The sequence below is a fragment of the Centruroides sculpturatus genome, unplaced genomic scaffold (genome assembly GCF_000671375.1).
Source record: "Centruroides sculpturatus isolate CEXI.00-Female unplaced genomic scaffold, Cexi_2.0 scaffold1333, whole genome shotgun sequence".
Taxonomy (NCBI): domain Eukaryota; kingdom Metazoa; phylum Arthropoda; class Arachnida; order Scorpiones; family Buthidae; genus Centruroides; species Centruroides sculpturatus.
Window position 1 is genome coordinate 116772 of NW_019385709.1, and position 22123 is coordinate 138894.

General features: G+C 33.5%; 2 protein-coding genes across 3 annotated transcripts; both read right to left on the bottom strand.

Annotated features, from left to right (window-relative positions):
* Window positions 1-685: 685 nt before the first annotated feature.
* LOC111641400 (alkaline phosphatase, tissue-nonspecific isozyme-like) lies at window positions 686-21538 on the bottom strand. Of its 2 annotated transcripts, XM_023387560.1 has the most exons (9): window positions 21384-21538; window positions 13028-13254; window positions 12199-12373; window positions 11929-12104; window positions 11216-11420; window positions 11004-11144; window positions 10774-10935; window positions 2127-2273; window positions 686-1554 (listed from the first exon to the last, which is right to left on the bottom strand). In XM_023387560.1, the coding sequence occupies exons 1-9, from the start codon at window positions 21457-21459 to the stop codon at window positions 1271-1273; spliced, it is 1593 nt and encodes a 530-aa protein (XP_023243328.1). In that variant the 5' UTR covers window positions 21460-21538; the 3' UTR covers window positions 686-1270. The 2 variants fall into 2 exon arrangements, with proteins under 2 accessions (XP_023243328.1, XP_023243329.1); XM_023387561.1 differs by lacking the exons at window positions 10774-10935; window positions 11004-11144; window positions 11216-11420; ... (2 more) ...; window positions 13028-13254; window positions 21384-21538 and adding exons at window positions 2504-2644; window positions 2716-2920; window positions 3431-3606; window positions 3701-3875; window positions 4530-4899 and having other exon boundaries at window positions 2127-2435.
* On the bottom strand, window positions 9891-10616 carry LOC111641401 (endothelin-converting enzyme 2-like). The gene is made up of 2 exons (XM_023387562.1): window positions 10404-10616; window positions 9891-10286 (listed from the first exon to the last, which is right to left on the bottom strand). The coding sequence occupies exons 1-2, from the start codon at window positions 10561-10563 to the stop codon at window positions 9946-9948; spliced, it is 501 nt and encodes a 166-aa protein (XP_023243330.1). The 5' UTR covers window positions 10564-10616; the 3' UTR covers window positions 9891-9945.
* Window positions 21539-22123: the final 585 nt, after the last annotated feature.

Below are 22123 nucleotides of genomic sequence, written 5' to 3' on the forward strand. Positions count from 1 at the left end.
CTGGTGACTGAATTAAGCAAACAAAAAATTTTAATTTAGGAAAAAAAAATTATTAAAAATATAATATATTGATATAAAAATTATTTATTTAGTAATATATTACAATAATAAATTATATAAGAAACTAATTAATAAATAACCGAATTCACTCTAGAAACACAGGACACACGACCTCAAAGGACCCAATATGGCGACTGCCGCGATGTATCGTAATATCGTGTCCGGACCTTGGCAATGCTAATACATCGTTTCTAGCAATTGGAGTTATTCAATAATGAATCAGAAAGCCTAATACTGTAAGGTGTATTTATTATATTAAATTTTTAAACGGATTTAGGTATAATAATAAGAAAAGACCTAGAACTTTTAGCACTTGTTACGCGCCATTTTGTAATTAGTCATAATTTTTACTTTCTCTTAATAATTACATTTCGGGGCAGGAACATCGTGGGCCTTTTATATATGAATTGGTTTTCAATGAAAGCCATTTTCTACAAATTTCAGTAAATTCGCAAAAAGTTCATTACAAATTGAATTCAAATCTTTTGTAGAAAAATATTTATTTATGGATTTAATTCCATTTTTATCCAAGTATATATTTACATGATTAATATAAATATATATACTTATATAAATACATACACACGAAATCTTTCACATCAAATTTACAGATACTTCGTTACTGATAAACTGAAATTTTGGATACAAAAGTGTTTGTATGAAATATAATTGTAAATAAATATACAAAACTATATTTTTGTAGTGACAGTGCTCTTCAATCTTCTTCTTCTTGATCTATTATGGTATAGTTCATCAGGAGGATGCTTTCTTGATCCTCTTGAAGAATTATAAAAGAATAAAGATTCATAAACACTAAAGCCTTTTATTTTTCGGATTTTAAATTAAGAGGGTAGCAACATTTTCGCTTCTTAGAATCCATTTAGCTGTCTACATACCGTCCATCTTTTAAGATCCCAACATTACTCTGGTAATTCAATTTGTATGGCTCTTTTAATTAATTGCCCCATTGTGGCATTGGCCGAACCCATTATAAGCATGAAAGAGACCTAGTGCCCATATGGGGAAAGTCTTTTTCATGCATATAATAAGCGATATATCCATGCCAGATAGGTTCTGGTGAGTTCACCATTTCTGCTTATAGTCTACCCATTTTGCACAATTGATATTATTTTACATTAATTTTGTTATAAAATAATTTTCTTTATAAAAGTTCCGGATTATGTACATAATTATATATTTACAGAATACATCATCCAAAATTTTTGAAGATATATATCAAAATTATGCACAAAATAAATTTTGAAGGAGTGCATGTAGATGATGATGATGACTGATAGGTTGAAGACGATGAGCAATGATCTTTATTACTTCCTACACAGGATGCATAACCCATGACACGAGCGATATATACTTGTTCGTGGACACCATGGAATAAATGTGCCATTGGGCCAATTGCAAAAAGGGCAACGTCTTCGCCTCCGTGAGTCTCTGATTTTAGTGGCACTCCAGAATATTGAATGTAATTGGGAGAAGCTGAAAACAAAAGGAAAGTACATAAGTTGTGTAAATGATTTAATGGAATTTATTTATTTATTTTTTAATGTAGCCTTCAATGGAATAAACTTTTACTTTACGACTTTTGTTTTCTTAATCTCTTGTTCTTAAGAGTCGTATCAACTTTTTCTTATGGCTGTTATCGTATGTCGACGCAACACGAGGGCGATCTGCCAGGGCAATGCCAACCAGGATAACTTTTCTACAGAAAATTGGTCCTTAATTAGGTGTTAGGTACACGAAGAAAACCCAAGACCAAGATTTGTGTTTACTGGTTTTATAATTTTCAATAGTATTCGGCCACAGTCAACCAGTGGCCGAGTGGATTAAACCACTGAAAGTTCGCGCCTTGCCAATGGGCTGGCCACATGGAGTTTTCTGGGTTTTCTTTACGTTAGCAACACCTAAATGGGGCCAGCTTTCCATAGAAATTCTTCCTAAGAGGCATCCCTCTCGGCAGCTCGCTCACGTATCGTGATACATATAAAAACAAACATTCTCAACAGAAATTGGAAGAGGGAATCATAAAGAGCAAAAGAAAAAAAACCTACTTGTATTTTCATCTTTGGCATCAGGTCTTTCTCCATTGATTAGATTAAAACCAGGACCATTAGTGTACATTAAAGTGGTGTAGGACTTATTATCCATATCAGATACATCGGCAATACCCAAAATTGGATTACCACGATTTGGGTAACCATTAATGGTCAATACGTGTGAATGATCTGCAGTGACGACAATCAAGGTTTCATCTAAATTGACTTTATTCAACGCTCTGCTGATAGCTAAAGAAAAAGCTACAGTGTCCTCTAATGCCTTTATTGCACTTGAAACGTGGTGACCATGATCGATTCTTCCTCCTATAGATAAAATAAACAAAAGATATTCTCCAACATTTACAATTCTTCAATATTTAAATAATTAGTACCTTCAACTAATAAGAAAAATCCTTTTTGGCTCTTTTTTAAGATGTCGATGGCTTTTTCTGTCATGTCAGCAAGGGAAGGTTCTCCATCTTCTCCTGTATTTCTTTCCAATTCGTATTGCATGTGGTCATAGTTGAATAAACCTTTAAAAATGTTTTAAAAAATTACATTTAAAGTAATAATTTGAAAAAAAAAACAGAGAGGATTTGCATACCTAATGCGTAATCCGCGTTAGCTACATCAATTTCATTAAATTGCTTCAAGTTCGTAACATAAGTGTACTTGTTGTTACGATTCTTCTTATCCATTTTCCAGACTTCGATCAAATTTCTTCCATCTTTTCTTTGTCCAGTTTGATTACTTTGATAATCTGTAACAGTTTTAGGAAGGAATTTCCTTCGTCCACCTCCAAATATAACCTAAATAATAAAAATTTGCTATAAATACAAAGATTTTCAGTATTTCAATACTGTCAAACACTAGTGGTTCCACGAAAGTGAGTTCAATATAGTAAGGTGTTAGTGATAGAAAGGAAGAGAAAACTACACAGATGTTCCAATTAAAAGTCCAATTTAGAAGGCTCTCATGTGAGAGATTTCACTGTATTAAAGGAATCTACAGGAAGCTCCAGGAAGAACAAATGCTGCTGCTGAGATTTTTTTTTTTTTGTTCTTATTTGCATTTCTCGATTAACAATTCTATAAAGCAAAGGCAAGTATAGTTTATGTGCCACGAGATGAATCTTCTAGTTCTTCTGAAAGTCCTAAGCAGGGGGACAAACCATGTAAAAGACTTGGAGCTTGATTTTTTTTACGTGAAGACACACGAAGAGAGTGTAAACAGAAACAAATCTGATTAGAAAAGTTTTGATCCCTTAAGATAAAATCGCGTAAAGGGTACTTGCATTATATTTAATGTAAATTTTTTACCTTGGCATTTTTTCCTGGAATTTCTTCTACAAGTTGCCTGGCAATATCCAAACACCCCGTTGAATCGGCTGGAACATCATCGTCGCATTCCCAATCACGATGTACAGTATGGGCATAGAGTGCCGCCGGTGTAGCGTGAGTAACACGTGTGGTTGTAACCAGTCCGGTGTCTTTCCCTTTAATTTTTTGAATTTTTATTTTTTATTTTTTGGAAAAATGTTATATTAAGAATCGTATAATTTATAGTTATATAATACAAATAACACTAACCTTCGTTTTGTGACCACTCCATTATGGAACTAATTTCATTTCCTTTACTCGATTTGCATACGCCAACTTTAGCCTTAGCCGTTAACCCAATCATTCCATTTCTGGTTTTAACACCCGTTAAAAACGCAGTTGCAGTCGCAGCCGAGTCGGGTACTTGTTTACTCACGCTGTAAGTCTGCAAGAAAAGGATCATTGGAACAAAAAGAACATCTGAAATTATAATTAATATACAGGGTGGTCCAAAATTCGGTTAACCCTACATTACCAACATCCTGATCCCCGCTCTAAACGCGGTTTAATATTCATATTGACAAAGTGTACTGGTTAAGCGACTTTTAGACCATACTATGTGATGTATAGTAGGTAAAGGTCTTCACAGGGGTGAAGACTTTTATAAGAAAAATGGACCATATACGTGAAGGATACCCGGAAAACTCCACGTAACTAGCCCATTAGCGAAGCGCAAACCCACGACTCAATGTTCAGTGGTTTTATCCACTTGGCCACTGGCGGGTTTCAGCCATCCGGCCGTCTATGACTGGGTTATGGAAATAAGGCAACACAAAACTGGAACGATCTGCCAAGGAAGGAAGACTTTCTATGGGAAACTGGCCCATATTTAGGCATTGGGCACGCGAAGAAATCCTAGAAAACTACACTTGGTGAAATTCAAATTCGCCACTAACTGAGCTTTGGTCGATCGCCCAAGCGTTGCCTAATTCCAAAAAAAATATGCATATAAAAATTAATATAGCCTATCTAGCTTAATTAATTTGAATTAATTACTTCGTAGGCATTAAAATAATGACATTTAAATTATTTGACTTACTTTAATTAACGATACATATGGAAATTTATCAAAACTTAATTTGCTTTCTTCTCCTGGTTTGTTGTCCTTCTGTCCTTTATAGATTCTAGACGAAGTTATGGTAGATATACCCATGCCATCACCCAAAAATAAAATGACGTTTTTGGCTACATTAGTGTTCATTCTTAAGTTCAAAGCTGATTTTAACTCGGCATCACCAATTTCATTCCAATGACGAGCGTTTTGTTCTACAAGAAAAAATAAATTAATTCAATTCATTATATTGTTTACCATAGACTTACCATAATCCCATCCATCTCATTCAAGAATTCAGACCATCGTAGCGTGTTTGAATTCATGAATGGTTTACCTCTACATTGTATGCAGTTTCATGCCAAACCACAAATGTGTTGGCCTGTACTTTGTGTGCAGCCCCATGCCGAGCCTATGACCATGGGAAAGGACTCGTAAAGAGTAGCAGGCAGAAGGCTACAGGAACTGGATAATGAGGAACTTGAACTCATAGAGGTTAAACTAATCACAAAAATTTCTTAACATCCGAACCGGGTCACTCAGAACAATAGGTTGATGTGATTACCGGCGTTGGTTAATAGGCCTTCTATTTATTTACCATTTCTTCTAAGATCCGTAATAAACGCATGAAATTGAATTGGTCGCCATTTTGGAATTGAGTAATCTAAGTACTGATCGTAAGGTTTATTAGGAAAATGCAATTAAGTAAATCCCATTATGGGAATTTTCATATAGGCTATATATATATATATTATAATTCGTAAAGCAATTTACTTACGTAAAAAATAATGTAACGGGGAAATTAGGACACACGAATGCGTGAAGGAAAATAACTTTCAAGGCTAAATACATCAACAAATAATAAAACACGGTTATGTTGTCAATAGTTGCATTGTTCATTGATAACTCCTATAATTATTTTCTTGGGAATTGTCTCTCGTAGAAAAATTTTTTCTAACACAAAATACATGGAATCCTCAATTCTACATACCTTTGTTATAGCTAGATAATCGATCTGTTGATTAAATTGTCATCATTTACAGAAAATCTTCCTATCTTGTGAGCTCCAAGAGGCCTTTCTGCCTTTCTTAGCAAGCCCATTATGAATTTGGCAAGGCCACCATGGTGAATGATGAGGCCTGACATATCCGGAACAGATTGTAGGTGAAAAATGCCTGAGTTTTTTCGACCACCGGGTCCTCCATGTGTTAGGATAATCTTTAACCGCTTGGCAATTCGCCAGTCTAATGAGTTAATTTGAATAACATGGATAGAAAATGTGGCGATTCAATGCAACAATTTCATAAACATGAGCAATATTTCAACACGAGACACTAAAATTTCAATTAAGCAATGGCCATTATATCATAAGAAAATGAAGCAATTCACTAGGACCCACTCGGCCATTGGTGAAGTTTTGTGAAGGGCCTATGCAATGGGAAAATTTCTGTACGGCAAAGCATGGACAATCTGCCGAGGGGGATGCTTCCCGAAAAGTGTTTTATGGGAAACAGACCCCTATTGACGTGTTACTAATATGAAGAAAACCCGAAAAACCACAGGTGGACAACCCGTTGGAGAGGCTCGAACCCACCCCAATTACTACCGTTCTATGGTTTTATCCACTGAACACTGGTGGGCATGAGAAAATTGAATAGAGTAGTAACAACGAAATCCAAGTACTTAAAAGTAGTTATGAATAATAATTTAATACGTAAATAACCCAAAAATTTCTCAGTTATTTTCTAGTTATAATTATTCAGCGATATTCACGCCTGAAAGTAAGCTAAACCGGATCACTTTACAGGAAATATAATACAAAACAGATTTTGATAAAGTAGGAAACATTTCTATGAACTAAATAAGGAAATTACTGGCAATATATTTGCGAAATTTGAAAAATTAAGTTGTAACTTTTGTAGAATAAAAGAAATTACAGGTTTTCCCACAATTTTAAAAGTAGCACGTATCCGTCTGACTGTCTGAATGTGTTAGATAACTATCTAATACATTTAGGTTATGTATATCAAGCACAAAATATATTCATAATCAGGCAATATATACTTATAAGGCTATCTGAATGACAAGCTGAATAATAAATAAGTTTATATTAAGATTTATTGGCAAAACCTACGATCAATACTCCTCAAAAAAGGAGTGAATACCTGATTTTATTTGTTATATTTATCTCTTGTAGAAGCTACCAATATTTTCATCGTTTATGCCCATCAGTGGAATGGATAAAACCACATAACATTGGAGGAGTTTTCTGTGTTTTCTTCACGTGTCTAACACGTGCTTAGGGCCTGTCTTTTTCCGTAGAAAGTGCTCCCTGGAGGCATTCCTCATTGGCAGATCGCCCAAGTGTTGCGTACCTCATCCCATCAATTCCTTTACATGGTAAATACTCTTATTATTTCTGAAAGGAAATATATGAATTCATGTTAGGCACGTGCCCAGGGTGAGGTTTAAAACAAAACACATTGTTTTTTCTTTTATAACGTAGTTTATATAGAGTAATACAACACTAGACATATACTAGATACATGTTCAGTTGATAATGACGTCGTGAATAATTAATTAAATAATTAATATTACTTATTGTGTTTATCATTCCTCTGTTAGGAAAACCCTGTTTATGCTTTATGTAAATATAAAACAGGCTTTTTCAAACAGGAATATAATTAAATTATACGATAAAAAATAACCCCCGTTTTATGACTACAAATAATGGGTTCTTAAAGAGTCGTAAAGCGAGCCTAACATTTTCATAAGTTCAGTATTTTAGTTGTAAAGTTGGTGTTTGTAAAGGTATTCATCCATTGTAAAAAGGGTCTTTATAAAACAACCTAAACACTAGTCAGCCTGTTCTACTGACGTCAACATCAAGTAAAACTGAGACCAACTTAGCTATAATAAACTAAGGAGGGCACAAAATATGTATAATACATTTATTTTTAGTGCTTCCCAAGTGGAAGGGACCCCTAAAAACCCCCTTTTGCACGGCCTTCATTTTTTTTTGTAAAATCATTGTAAAATCTGATGTATCATACTACCTTTACGATATAATTATATGAGAATCTCACATTGTATTTACTACGACTTACCCCACTTTTACGACCTTCTATTTCGAGTGTAAGGCTGTGTATATTTTGTTGGTAGTGTACTGTACGTTGTGTGTGACTTTGAACATAATTAAGTTTATGGTATAAGACGGCTCGTTTTACGACGGATTCGTGGAAATAAGTTTTAAAAATTAGGAATATTGCCTGGTAAATCGGAAAAATTTTCATGTGATTTCTAACTGTCAAATTAAAATTTGTGCGCTGACCTCGTTACTACATATAATTCTTATTCGCCGTTCTTCTGTTTAACGCTACACTACACCCCATTTAGTGCCAGCATCAAATTTAACGTTTAAAATTCAATAGAATTATGGTATTGGTATCTGCAGATGCAATCAAGGAAATACAAGAAAATTTCCCTAGAAATAGGCAATGTCATAGAAATTTCTCTAAAAACTAAAAATTTCCCTAAAAGTAATGATATAAAAATTTCCCTAAAAATAGACGTCATAAAAATTCCCTAAAATAAACAATGTCAGAAATTTCCCCAAAAATATACGTCAAAAATTTCCCTAAAAATGAACAACGTCATAGAAATTCCCTAAAATAGACGTAAAAAATTCCCTAAAATAGACGTAAAAAAATTCCACTAAAAATAGACGTCATAGAAAATTCTTTAAAAATAGACAATGCCAGAAATTTCCCTAAAAATGGATAACGTCAAAAAATTTCCCTAAAAACAGATCATGTCATAGAAAATTCCCTAAAAATAGAAATTGTCATCGACCTAAAGGATGGGAATGGAATAAATTATAACCATAAATACCAGGAATTAACTGTAATTGAATAAATTGAATATAAAAAATATTCAGTCGACCTCGGTTTTAGGACCATTAAATTAACAACTGGTTCTTAAAAAGCGTCGTAAAGCGAGCCCAACATGTCCCCGAAGTCCAGTGTTATAAATTGTTAAAATATTCACTCTAATCCGGCTTTTACGACCTAATTAATTTGTCGTAAAGTGAGTCAACAATCTTCAACACGTTCAGTCTTACAAACTGGGATTAAATACCAAAAAATTTGTAAATTCGTAAATGCGGGGATGGATCGTAAAGGTCGATAACCACGTTTTTCTACAGATACGTGCTTTGCATAGCAATGAGATGGAGACTTTTTCTTTAGAAAAACCACACCCGAAAAACAGCGCGTTATCCTATGGGAAATTGCCTGGTGGGTCCCCACTAACAGAGGGGCCCAAACCAAACATTTATGAGAAAATATTTCCCCCAAAAAAGATTCCCCGAGAAGTCAACACTGTCTGTACATGGGGCCTCCTAATTCAAATTCGCCTGGGCCCCATGAAGCTATAACACGCGCCACTGCTCCGAGAGGATCCATTCTTCCAGGGATTGTAATTTATCATCTTGACATTGAAGATAATTGATTTACAACGTTGTAGTAGTGGAAGATCAACAGATATAAACGGTTAATTGATGAAGATATCCGGGAATATCGCTACTCGAAGCTGTTTTTATCATTCCAACCTGTTTAATACGAATTTCTTTCTTTATATTATCATCAGAAAGCTGTAAATTCATGGAAAATCAGTCGAACCTCCAATGACGGCCACCTCTAAACGACGACCATTTTTTTAAGGAAGTTTGAATAAAAATACGCACGAAAATAACCTGCAAATAACGGCCATTTTTTTAAGTTTGCGTCAGTGACCGTTGTAAAGAGGTTTAAATATCTATTTAATTTCTCCGTCCCTAAGAACTTCTCCCGTTTAGGCAGGTTTCCGTTTTATTCGGGTTCCGTCTTAAACAGGTTTTACTGTATTCGATTCTGTATTAATTAACAAGGATTAATAATTCTTATTGAAATAATGGCTAAAAAAATTGATTTTTGAACCTATTTTTAGTGTATTTTGACACATCTTTAATGGTTTTAATGCTAAATAAATCATACAATGTAAGAAATTAATTATAATTATAATATTTTNGATAGTATTGTGTGGAGGAATCTATAATTCTAAAATGAGCTTTTAGAGGCAAAAGAATGGTCCCAATTGTATAATTTAACCATTAAATAGATTATTTGTTGAAAGAGCATTCAAATTAGCCACGAAAACTATTAGAATGTTTGCGCAAAGTTACGCAGAGGTATAAAAGAACGCACCCTTTATTACATTTCATGTTGTACAAGGGTTTTACCGAATTCCCGAACCGTGTTAGAGTGAACCCGTGCTATAAAAGCACCGTGTTATACGGGGGATGTTCCCAATTCTCGAACCACGTTAGAGCGAATCCGTGCTAAAGAAGTGCCGTGTTATACGGGGGTTACCTGTATATTTTACAAAGTATGAATTTTAAATACGAATATAACTGAAAATATACCTCACTAAGAACTAAATCGATATCGTTAGCAGTCGATTGAGAAATATTCCACGGATCCTTTTCCTCGACCATCATCGAATCAATTGTGGCTTTTTCTATCACCACATCAAAATCTTTATCAGGAAACTTTAATCCTTTAGCATCCATACATAACCATTTCATTTCGGAACAAGCTGAACAATGGTTCTTCATCTTATCAATAACAACATTAGAATAATCTATATTCGTAATGTCATTAAACCCTTCTTTAAACATCCTTTCACTCAATAAACTGTTGCCACAACCTAGAAAATGTGTAAATTTCTTTTAAAAAGTTCACTTTTACATCAAATTTCATATGATTGTAAACAAATATTTCACAGAATGACTATTAATTATTAAAATTTACTTCATAAACTTACCTAACATTAATATTTTATCTGTAAACTTAACATATTGAGTGATTAAATGAGAGAGTGAATCGTAATGCAGGAGCCAGTCGTTATTTTCTTCCAATTCGTACCTCTTATTCCAATATTCTACATCTTTATATACTTCATTCTTTTTCGGAATTAACGTCATATTTGTAATTACACTTAAAAAGTTATAATAATAATAATAATAAAATAAATAAATGTTTATCTATAAAAAGATTCGGTAATCAATCAATAACAAAAACACGTGTCTACTTTTTCCTAGCCACCTGGTGACTGAATTAAGCAAACAAAAAATTTTAATTTAGGAAAAAAAATTATTAAAAATATAATATATTGATANCACGATTTGGGTAACCATTAATGGTCAATACGTGTGAATGATCTGCAGTGACGACAATCAAGGTTTCATCTAAATTGACTTTATTCAACGCTCTGCTGATAGCTAAAGAAAAAGCTACAGTGTCCTCTAATGCCTTTATTGCACTTGAAACGTGGTGACCATGATCGATTCTTCCTCCTATAGATAAAATAAACAAAAGATATTCTCCAACATTTACAATTCTTCAATATTTAAATAATTAGTACCTTCAACTAATAAGAAAAATCCTTTTTGGCTCTTTTTTAAGATGTCGATGGCTTTTTCTGTCATGTCAGCAAGGGAAGGTTCTCCATCTTCTCCTGTATTTCTTTCCAATTCGTATTGCATGTGGTCATAGTTGAATAAACCTTTAAAAATGTTTTAAAAAATTACATTTAAAGTAATAATTTGAAAAAAAAAACAGAGAGGATTTGCATACCTAATGCGTAATCCGCGTTAGCTACATCAATTTCATTAAATTGCTTCAAGTTCGTAACATAAGTGTACTTGTTGTTACGATTCTTCTTATCCATTTTCCAGACTTCGATCAAATTTCTTCCATCTTTTCTTTGTCCAGTTTGATTACTTTGATAATCTGTAACAGTTTTAGGAAGGAATTTCCTTCGTCCACCTCCAAATATAACCTAAATAATAAAAATTTGCTATAAATACAAAGATTTTCAGTATTTCAATACTGTCAAACACTAGTGGTTCCACGAAAGTGAGTTCAATATAGTAAGGTGTTAGTGATAGAAAGGAAGAGAAAACTACACAGATGTTCCAATTAAAAGTCCAATTTAGAAGGCTCTCATGTGAGAGATTTCACTGTATTAAAGGAATCTACAGGAAGCTCCAGGAAGAACAAATGCTGCTGCTGAGATTTTTTTTTTTGTTCTTATTTGCATTTCTCGATTAACAATTCTATAAAGCAAAGGCAAGTATAGTTTATGTGCCACGAGATGAATCTTCTAGTTCTTCTGAAAGTCCTAAGCAGGGGGACAAACCATGTAAAAGACTTGGAGCTTGATTTTTTTTACGTGAAGACACACGAAGAGAGTGTAAACAGAAACAAATCTGATTAGAAAAGTTTTGATCCCTTAAGATAAAATCGCGTAAAGGGTACTTGCATTATATTTAATGTAAATTTTTTACCTTGGCATTTTTTCCTGGAATTTCTTCTACAAGTTGCCTGGCAATATCCAAACACCCCGTTGAATCGGCTGGAACATCATCGTCGCATTCCCAATCACGATGTACAGTATGGGCATAGAGTGCCGCCGGTGTAGCGTGAGTAACACGTGTGGTTGTAACCAGTCCGGTGTCTTTCCCTTTAATTTTTTGAATTTTTATTTTTTATTTTTTGGAAAAATGTTATATTAAGAATCGTATAATTTATAGTTATATAATACAAATAACACTAACCTTCGTTTTGTGACCACTCCATTATGGAACTAATTTCATTTCCTTTACTCGATTTGCATACGCCAACTTTAGCCTTAGCCGTTAACCCAATCATTCCATTTCTGGTTTTAACACCCGTTAAAAACGCAGTTGCAGTCGCAGCCGAGTCGGGTACTTGTTTACTCACGCTGTAAGTCTGCAAGAAAAGGATCATTGGAACAAAAAGAACATCTGAAATTATAATTAATATACAGGGTGGTCCAAAATTCGGTTAACCCTACATTACCAACATCCTGATCCCCGCTCTAAACGCGGTTTAATATTCATATTGACAAAGTGTACTGGTTAAGCGACTTTTAGACCATACTATGTGATGTATAGTAGGTAAAGGTCTTCACAGGGGTGAAGACTTTTATAAGAAAAATGGACCATATACGTGAAGGATACCCGGAAAACTCCACGTAACTAGCCCATTAGCGAAGCGCAAACCCACGACTCAATGTTCAGTGGTTTTATCCACTTGGCCACTGGCGGGTTTCAGCCATCCGGCCGTCTATGACTGGGTTATGGAAATAAGGCAACACAAAACTGGAACGATCTGCCAAGGAAGGAAGACTTTCTATGGGAAACTGGCCCATATTTAGGCATTGGGCACGCGAAGAAATCCTAGAAAACTACACTTGGTGAAATTCAAATTCGCCACTAACTGAGCTTTGGTCGATCGCCCAAGCGTTGCCTAATTCCAAAAAAAATATGCATATAAAAATTAATATAGCCTATCTAGCTTAATTAATTTGAATTAATTACTTCGTAGGCATTAAAATAATGACATTTAAATTATTTGACTTACTTTAATTAACGATACATATGGAAATTTATCAAAACTTAATTTGCTTTCTTCTCCTGGTTTGTTGTCCTTCTGTCCTTTATAGATTCTAGACGAAGTTATGGTAGATATACCCATGCCATCACCCAAAAATAAAATGACGTTTTTGGCTACATTAGTGTTCATTCTTAAGTTCAAAGCTGATTTTAACTCGGCATCACCAATTTCATTCCAATGACGAGCGTTTTGTTCTACAAGAAAAAATAAATTAATTCAATTCATTATATTGTTTACCATAGACTTACCATAATCCCATCCATCTCATTCAAGAATTCAGACCATCGTAGCGTGTTTGAATTCATGAATGGTTTACCTCTACATTGTATGCAGTTTCATGCCAAACCACAAATGTGTTGGCCTGTACTTTGTGTGCAGCCCCATGCCGAGCCTATGACCATGGGAAAGGACTCGTAAAGAGTAGCAGGCAGAAGGCTACAGGAACTGGATAATGAGGAACTTGAACTCATAGAGGTTAAACTAATCACAAAAATTTCTTAACATCCGAACCGGGTCACTCAGAACAATAGGTTGATGTGATTACCGGCGTTGGTTAATAGGCCTTCTATTTATTTACCATTTCTTCTAAGATCCGTAATAAACGCATGAAATTGAATTGGTCGCCATTTTGGAATTGAGTAATCTAAGTACTGATCGTAAGGTTTATTAGGAAAATGCAATTAAGTAAATCCCATTATGGGAATTTTCATATAGGCTATATATATATATATTATAATTCGTAAAGCAATTTACTTACGTAAAAAATAATGTAACGGGGAAATTAGGACACACGAATGCGTGAAGGAAAATAACTTTCAAGGCTAAATACATCAACAAATAATAAAACACGGTTATGTTGTCAATAGTTGCATTGTTCATTGATAACTCCTATAATTATTTTCTTGGGAATTGTCTCTCGTAGAAAAATTTTTTCTAACACAAAATACATGGAATCCTCAATTCTACATACCTTTGTTATAGCTAGATAATCGATCTGTTGATTAAATTGTCATCATTTACAGAAAATCTTCCTATCTTGTGAGCTCCAAGAGGCCTTTCTGCCTTTCTTAGCAAGCCCATTATGAATTTGGCAAGGCCACCATGGTGAATGATGAGGCCTGACATATCCGGAACAGATTGTAGGTGAAAAATGCCTGAGTTTTTTCGACCACCGGGTCCTCCATGTGTTAGGATAATCTTTAACCGCTTGGCAATTCACCAGTCTAATGAGTTAATTTGAATAACATGGATAGAAAATGTGGCGATTCAATGCAACAATTTCATAAACATGAGCAATATTTCAACACGAGACACTAAAATTTCAATTAAGCAATGGCCATTATATCATAAGAAAATGAAGCAATTCACTAGGACCCACTCGGCCATTGGTGAAGTTTTGTGAAGGGCCTATGCAATGGGAAAATTTCTGTACGGCAAAGCATGGACAATCTGCCGAGGGGGATGCTTCCCGAAAAGTGTTTTATGGGAAACAGACCCCTATTGACGTGTTACTAATATGAAGAAAACCCGAAAAACCACAGGTGGACAACCCGTTGGAGAGGCTCGAACCCACCCCAATTACTACCGTTCTATGGTTTTATCCACTGAACACTGGTGGGCATGAGAAAATTGAATAGAGTAGTAACAACGAAATCCAAGTACTTAAAAGTAGTTATGAATAATAATTTAATACGTAAATAACCCAAAAATTTCTCAGTTATTTTCTAGTTATAATTATTCAGCGATATTCACGCCTGAAAGTAAGCTAAACCGGATCACTTTACAGGAAATATAATACAAAACAGATTTTGATAAAGTAGGAAACATTTCTATGAACTAAATAAGGAAATTACTGGCAATATATTTGCGAAATTTGAAAAATTAAGTTGTAACTTTTGTAGAATAAAAGAAATTACAGGTTTTCCCACAATTTTAAAAGTAGCACGTATCCGTCTGACTGTCTGAATGTGTTAGATAACTATCTAATACATTTAGGTTATGTATATCAGGCACAAAATATATTCATAATCAGGCAATATATACTTATAAGGCTATCTGAATGACAGGCTAAATAATAAATAAGTTTATATTAAGATTTATTGGCAAAACCTACGATCAATACTCCTCAAAAAAGGAGTGAATACCTGATTTTATTTGTTATATTTATCTCTTGTAGAAGCTACCAATATTTTCATCGTTTATGCCCATCAGTGGAATGGATAAAACCACATAACATTGGAGGAGTTTTCTGTGTTTTCTTCACGTGTCTAACACGTGCTTAGGGCCTGTCTTTTTCCGTAGAAAGTGCTCCCTGGAGGCATTCCTCATTGGCAGATCGCCCAAGTGTTGCGTACCTCATCCCATCAATTCCTTTACATGGTAAATACTCTTATTATTTCTGAAAGGAAATATATGAATTCATGTTAGGCACGTGCCCAGGGTGAGGTTTAAAACAAAACACATTGTTTTTTCTTTTATAACGTAGTTTATATAGAGTAATACAACACTAGACATATACTAGATACATGTTCAGTTGATAATGACGTCGTGAATAATTAATTACTTAAATAATATTACTTATTGTGTTTATCATTCCTCTGTTAGGAAAAGCCTGTTTATGCTTTATGTAAATATAAAACAGGCTTTTTCAAACAGGAATATAATTAAATTATACGATAAAAAATAACCCCCGTTTTATGACTACAAATAATGGGTTCTTAAAGAGTCGTAAAGCGAGCCTAACATTTTCATAAGTTCAGTATTTTAGTTGTAAAGTTGGTGTTTGTAAAGGTATTCATCCATTGTAAAAAGGGTCTTTATAAAACAACCTAAACACTAGTCAGCCTGTTCTACTGACGTCAATATCAAGTAAAACTGAGACCAACTTAGCTATAATAAACTAAGGAGGGCACAAAATATGTATAATACATTTATTTTTAGTGCTTCCCAAGTGGAAGGGACCCCTAAAAACCCCCTTTTGCACGGCCTTCATTTTTTTTTGTAAAATCATTGTAAAATCTGATGTATCATACTACCTTTACGATATAATTATATGAGAATCTCACATTGTATTTACTACGACTTACCCCACTTTTACGACCTTCTATTTCGAGTGTAAGGCTGTGTATATTTTGTTGGTAGTGTACTGTACGTTGTGTGTGACTTTGAACATAATTAAGTTTATGGTATAAGACGGCTCGTTTTACGACAGATTCGTGGAAATAAGTTTTAAAAATTAGGAATATTGCCTGGTAAATCGGAAAATTTTTCATGTGATTTCTAACTGTCAAATTAAAATTTGTGCGCTGACCTCGTTACTACATATAATTCTTATTCGCCGTTCTTCTGTTTAACGCTACACTACACCCCATTTAGTGCCAGCATCAAATTTAACGTTTAAAATTCAATAGAATTATGGTATTGATATCTGCAGATGCAATCACTCTACAAGGAAATTTCCCTAGAAATAGGCAATGTCATAGAAATTTTTCTAAAAACTAAAAATTTCCCTAAAAGTAATGATATAAAAATTTCCCTAAAAATAGACGTCATAAAAATTCCCTAAAATAAACAATGTCAGAAATTTCCCCAAAAATATACGTCAAAAATTTCCCTAAAAATGAACAACGTCATAGAAATTCCCTAAAATAGACGTAAAAAATTCCCTAAAATAGACGTAAAAAAATTCCACTAAAAATAGACGTCATAGAAAATTCTTTAAAAATAGACAATGCCAGAAATTTCCCTAAAAATGGATAACGTCAAAAAATTTCCCTAAAAACAGATCATGTCATAGAAAATTCCCTAAAAATAGAAATTGTCATCGACCTAAAGGATGGGAATGGAATAAATTATAACCATAAATACCAGGAATTAACTGTAATTGAATAAATTGAATATAAAAAATATTCAGTCGACCTCGGTTTTAGGACCATTAAATTAACAACTGGTTCTTAAAAAGCGTCGTAAAGCGAGCCCAACATGTCCCCGAAGTCCAGTGTTATAAATTGTTAAAATATTCACTCTAATCCGGCTTTTACGACCTAATTAATTTGTCGTAAAGTGAGTCAACAATCTTCAACACGTTCAGTCTTACAAACTGGGATTAAATACCAAAAAATTTGTAAATTCGTAAATGCGGGGATGGATCGTAAAGGTCGATAACCACGTTTTTCTACAGATACGTGCTTTGCATAGCAATGAGATGGAGACTTTTTCTTTAGAAAAACCACACCCGAAAAACAGCGCGTTATTCTATGGGAAATTGCCTGGTGGGTCCCCACTAACAGAGGGGCCCAAACCAAACATTTATGAGAAAATATTTCCCCCAAAAAAGATTCCCCGAGAAGTCAACACTGTCTGTACATGGGGCCTCCTAATTCAAATTCGCCTGGGCCCCATGAAGCTATAACACGCGCCACTGCTCCGAGAGGATCCATTCTTCCAGGGATTGTAATTTATCATCTTGACATTGAAGATAATTGATTTACAACGTTGTAGTAGTGGAAGATCAACAGATATAAACGGTTAATTGATGAAGATATCCGGGAATATCGCTACTCGAAGCTGTTTTTATCATTCCAACCTGTTTAATACGAATTTCTTTCTTTATATTATCATCAGAAAGCTGTAAATTCATGGAAAATCAGTCGAACCTCCAATGACGGCCACCTCTAAACGACGACCATTTTTTTAAGGAAGTTTGAATAAAAATACGCACGAAAATAACCTGCAAATAACGGCCATTTTTTTAAGTTTGCGTCAGTGACCGTTGTAAAGAGGTTTAAATATCTATTTAATTTCTCCGTCCCTAAAAACTTCTCCCGTTTAGGCAGGTTTCCGTTTTATTCGGGTTCCGTCTTAAACAGGTTTTACTGTATTCGATATTACTTTCAGTATTAGAATATTAATTAACAAGGATTAATAATTCTTATTGAAATAATGGCTAAAAAAATTGATTTTTCAACCTATTTTTAGTGTATTTTGACACATCTTTAATGGTTTTAATGCTAAATAAATCATACAATGTAAGAAATTAATTATAATTATAATATTTTTAGATTTATTCCATAAATAATAATGAAATTCGATTGTTAAATGTGACATTTAAGCTGTAATCATAACAAATAACAGGCATGACTTGTTCTTATTTTGAAAAAAATCCCTTGTTTTATAAGTGATAAGCCTGATTAATGATGCAACAAATTCTTTATTTTATTTTATTTATAAATTTCACACACACACAACTGTTTTTACACCTCTTAACAACTATTGATTTGTCTCAATTGTCTCTTAGTGTTACAGTAAATGGCTTATTTATTACAATTTTCATTTATTATTAAAGCAAAATATAGTAAAAACCTATGAAAACCGGTATAAAAAATGCATAAATTGACTGTATTCACATGAATTTATATCATTTATACATGTGAATGTACTCATATCAAATTAAAATATCAATATCAGTGCTTTAGATTGGTCAGATTAGAATGCTGTTATCAATTAGATTGTGTGGATTAACTTCAGCATCACTTATACAATAAGTGATGCTGAAGATCAGAGATGCTAACCCCATTCAGAAAATTATCATCAGAGTGCTGATTTGCACATAAGTTATAGCTTAGGACTGTGTTATAAGTCTATAATTTAGGGCCTTACATTTTTATATGTCATTATTTGTTGAAAGGGAAGGGCCTCACATTTTTTTACATGTTAGTGGAGTGGAAGGGCCTGTTATTTGTTATAGCTTAGCTCTAAATCCAGCTCTGATGCATGATGATGAATGAAACCACTCCAAAACACAGCATTCATACTAAAGCAAAGTATACAAAAATACATAAACCAGATTAATTTAATTACAGTTTAATAGTTTTATTAATTTATAAAACCTCCACACAAATTATGCTCAAATTAATTTATGTTTATAACAGCATAGTAACAAGTTTTTATATGCTTTGTAAGCTGAAAGCAATTAATTTAGTAAGTTATAAACAAGCTTGAGAGACAGATAACCTCTTAATTTTTTTTTTTTTTTTTGCTTATTAGTGATTAAAATAAATATTACTATCAAGTAATTTTATAAAATAAGATAATTTTATTGCTTAAATACCATGATTTTTAATTGAATCATTATATATTTTGACTAGATTTAGTTAAAAATAACCATTAAAACTATGTGAATTTATATTAAAACTCAATACTTTTAATGGATAATTAATTTTAAACTGAATGAAACTCAATAAAGGTAAAGTATAAGGGAAATTGTGTAAGGAAAAGAGGAAATGGGGGATGAATTTCTTGCAATACAAATGAGGAAATTGCCTCAAGGTATTCTCATTTATTCTGAACTTGATAAGTGAGGAAATAAATGTAAAAATCCTTAAAAAGAATTGAGATTTTCTGTGTTTTTTGAATGCAAAACGGATGATTAATTGACTTAATTATAATGTCATACAACTGTACAGTACACACACCCAACCACCTGTTATTGTATTTTAACGATTGTTATTAGAAAATTCACTTTTTACACATAATTCTGTGTAATACTAAGCTTGATATTTTTAGAAATTAAAAAAAAAATATATATAAAATAAGTAATACATAAAAATTAATTTAGGGCAGACATCTTGTTTGTCCGGTTAACAGAATATTTTAGGCCCTAGATAATTTTCTTTTATGAAGGTGTCTGCAGGAATGATTTACTTTATTACACTCGAACACCTGTAACGACGGCCATTTACAATTTCTCGATAGTGGCCGTTTTCACAGGTTTACAGTGCTTTAAATTATATACCTCGCTTTACGACAATTGGAACGTCGTAAAGCGAGGCGTTCTACTTTCTATAAGTTCAATGTAATAAATTAATATTATATCCTTGAAAAAGGGCCTAAAGGAATGTGTGTTTTTTTATTGTTTACCTTAAATATATACTGCACACCCTGCTTTATGACCTAATTAGCAAATAGACCGATGTCGTAAAGCGAGCCGTTTCATCCCCTGTCATTAATCAAGATTAAATTCCCGAAAAATAATAGTAAAAACACTTCGAGAAACACAATTCATACGTTTTATGTTTTATGTATACACGAGGGACCTTTATTTTTGTCGTGAAGTATGGGGAATTAGTACCATAAAGGCCGTCGTAAAGCGAGCCATTCTACTTCATATAAGTACTGTGGATTAATTAAGATTACGTTCGTGGTTCCAACACTAAACATGGTACGTAGGTATTGTATTGTATACAATAGAAACTACGATTCGTAAAAGCGCGGCTGGTTGTCTGTACGTAGTCAATTACGTAGAGGGTGGCCCAAAAGCTATTTTATTATGCGTTATTTAGATAATATTTTAAAAATCGTAGCGCTAAATGGAGGTATTCTAATTAGAGCCATCGAGAGGAGAGCGTTAGGGAAAGATCCCCATCTCCCCCACTCCGTTTTGTATACTAAAAATGCAAAAGAGGCCCAATAAGGGGCGAAATGCACCCACTCTACCCCCGGGCCCGTACCAATCTTTTAACGTCACTGACTCTAATTATATAAGATTATTTCGTACAATGGATATTTAAGGCATACGATGGACAGGTTATTGTCGTAGGGCCTCATATTTTTAAAGGCATATTAGGCACGCTTAAATATATTTTTGACGATATTCGATTTTGGTCCAATATTCCAGTACCAGGTGCGATACAATGTCGATTTACATCATACTATTATATTATATAAATGGGGCCTCACACAACGTAATAGGCCCACTAATTCTCTAGATTCTGAACCTTTCGCAATCAAAATACAGGCATTACGTGTTATAAAAGAAGTCTTACAAGTTCACATTTGATAGGGCCTATTATCACATGAAAATAACTACAGAACTTAGAAACCTTTTACACAAATGGGCTCAAATCTGTTGTGGCCCCAAGTTATAACATATAACGGGCCTTTCTCCTGTACAATATAATGATACGTGTAAAAATACGAGGCCCTAAACTGTACGAAACCCTAAGTTGCAGCGTGTTTAGTACTGTATACATTTCTGGCCAAATCACTCTACAATATCAAGTATTGTTTGTTTATTGAAGAGGCCTCGAAGTCATACAAACTTCCTAGGGCCTTTTAGTAATCTAATAATTCTCTAACAGTCGGAACAGTCTAGATCTTTATCAAAGTAACCTGTGATAAAGGCTTTATATTATACAAAAAAAAGACCACACAAATCCATAGTTATTAGGGCCTTTTAAACTAAAACTCCCTAACGATTTTACGTAATAATTTTTTTTTCTTCTTAAATTATATTAATTTTTATAAATTAAAATAATATACTAACCATCTAAGATATCAGAGAAGACAAAGGTAAAACACAGCAATATAATAACACAGCATATCCCTCTGGGCTTTTCCATATTCTGTGTACAAATAACAGAGCTTCTTCCCTCAAACACTCAACTAAATATGCTAAAAATGAATAAACCTGTTAGGAGCAGCGGAGTCACGTGACCTTCAACCAACTGAATTAATTCCCCCCTCCCTCCCTCCCTCCTGTTAAACTGCAAACGTCGTTCGTTACGTAGAACACGTGTTGTTGCCATACTAGACGACACACAAACGTTTTATATGCATTTTTTTTTTCTTTTAACGATCTAATTTTACCCCTTTATCTATTATTTTTGTTTGTTTGTTCCATTTGATAATTAACAATCAATCAATGAGTTTAAAGGTTAAATATTAGCAATATTTTTATGTACAATTATAGTAAACATCTTAAAATACCTTCTTAATTAGTAATTATTAAGATTTTATAAACGTTAGACGAGAATTTTGTTAATTAAATTTTTACTTCCCAACCTCCTGTTGTACTGTAAAGTTTGGTATTCGAAATTGGGAGACTCGAGCTACAGGTTGGTTATTTATATTACTAAATCGAGGAATCAATTAATTTTATTAATATTTACTTTATTTACTTCCGTTATGTTCAGTGTAAAGTGCGTTTAAACACGTGAAATATTAGTGTTTTGATATAAAGACAGTTTTATTAAGGGAATTTTTATTTTGTTGTGGATTAAATAA

Excerpts from the sequence above, each read along its gene's own strand:
- LOC111641401 (XM_023387562.1), bottom strand. The coding sequence starts at position 10,563 with ATGACGTTAATTCCGAAAAAGAATGAAGTATATAAAGATGTAGAATAT. Across the intron at positions 10,287-10,403 it reads AGATAAAATATTAATGTTAG|GTTGTGGCAACAGTTTATTG; the intron begins GTAAGTTTATGA and ends CACATTTTCTAG.
- LOC111641400 (XM_023387560.1), bottom strand. The coding sequence starts at position 21,459 with ATGGAAAAGCCCAGAGGGATATGCTGTGTTATTATATTGCTGTGTTTT. Across the intron at positions 11,421-11,928 it reads TTCCAGGAAAAAATGCCAAG|GTTATATTTGGAGGTGGACG; the intron begins GTAAAAAATTTA and ends TTTATTATTTAG. Across the intron at positions 2,274-10,773 it reads ACACGTATTGACCATTAATG|GTTACCCAAATCGTGGTAAT; the intron begins GTTACCCAAATC and ends TGACCATTAATG.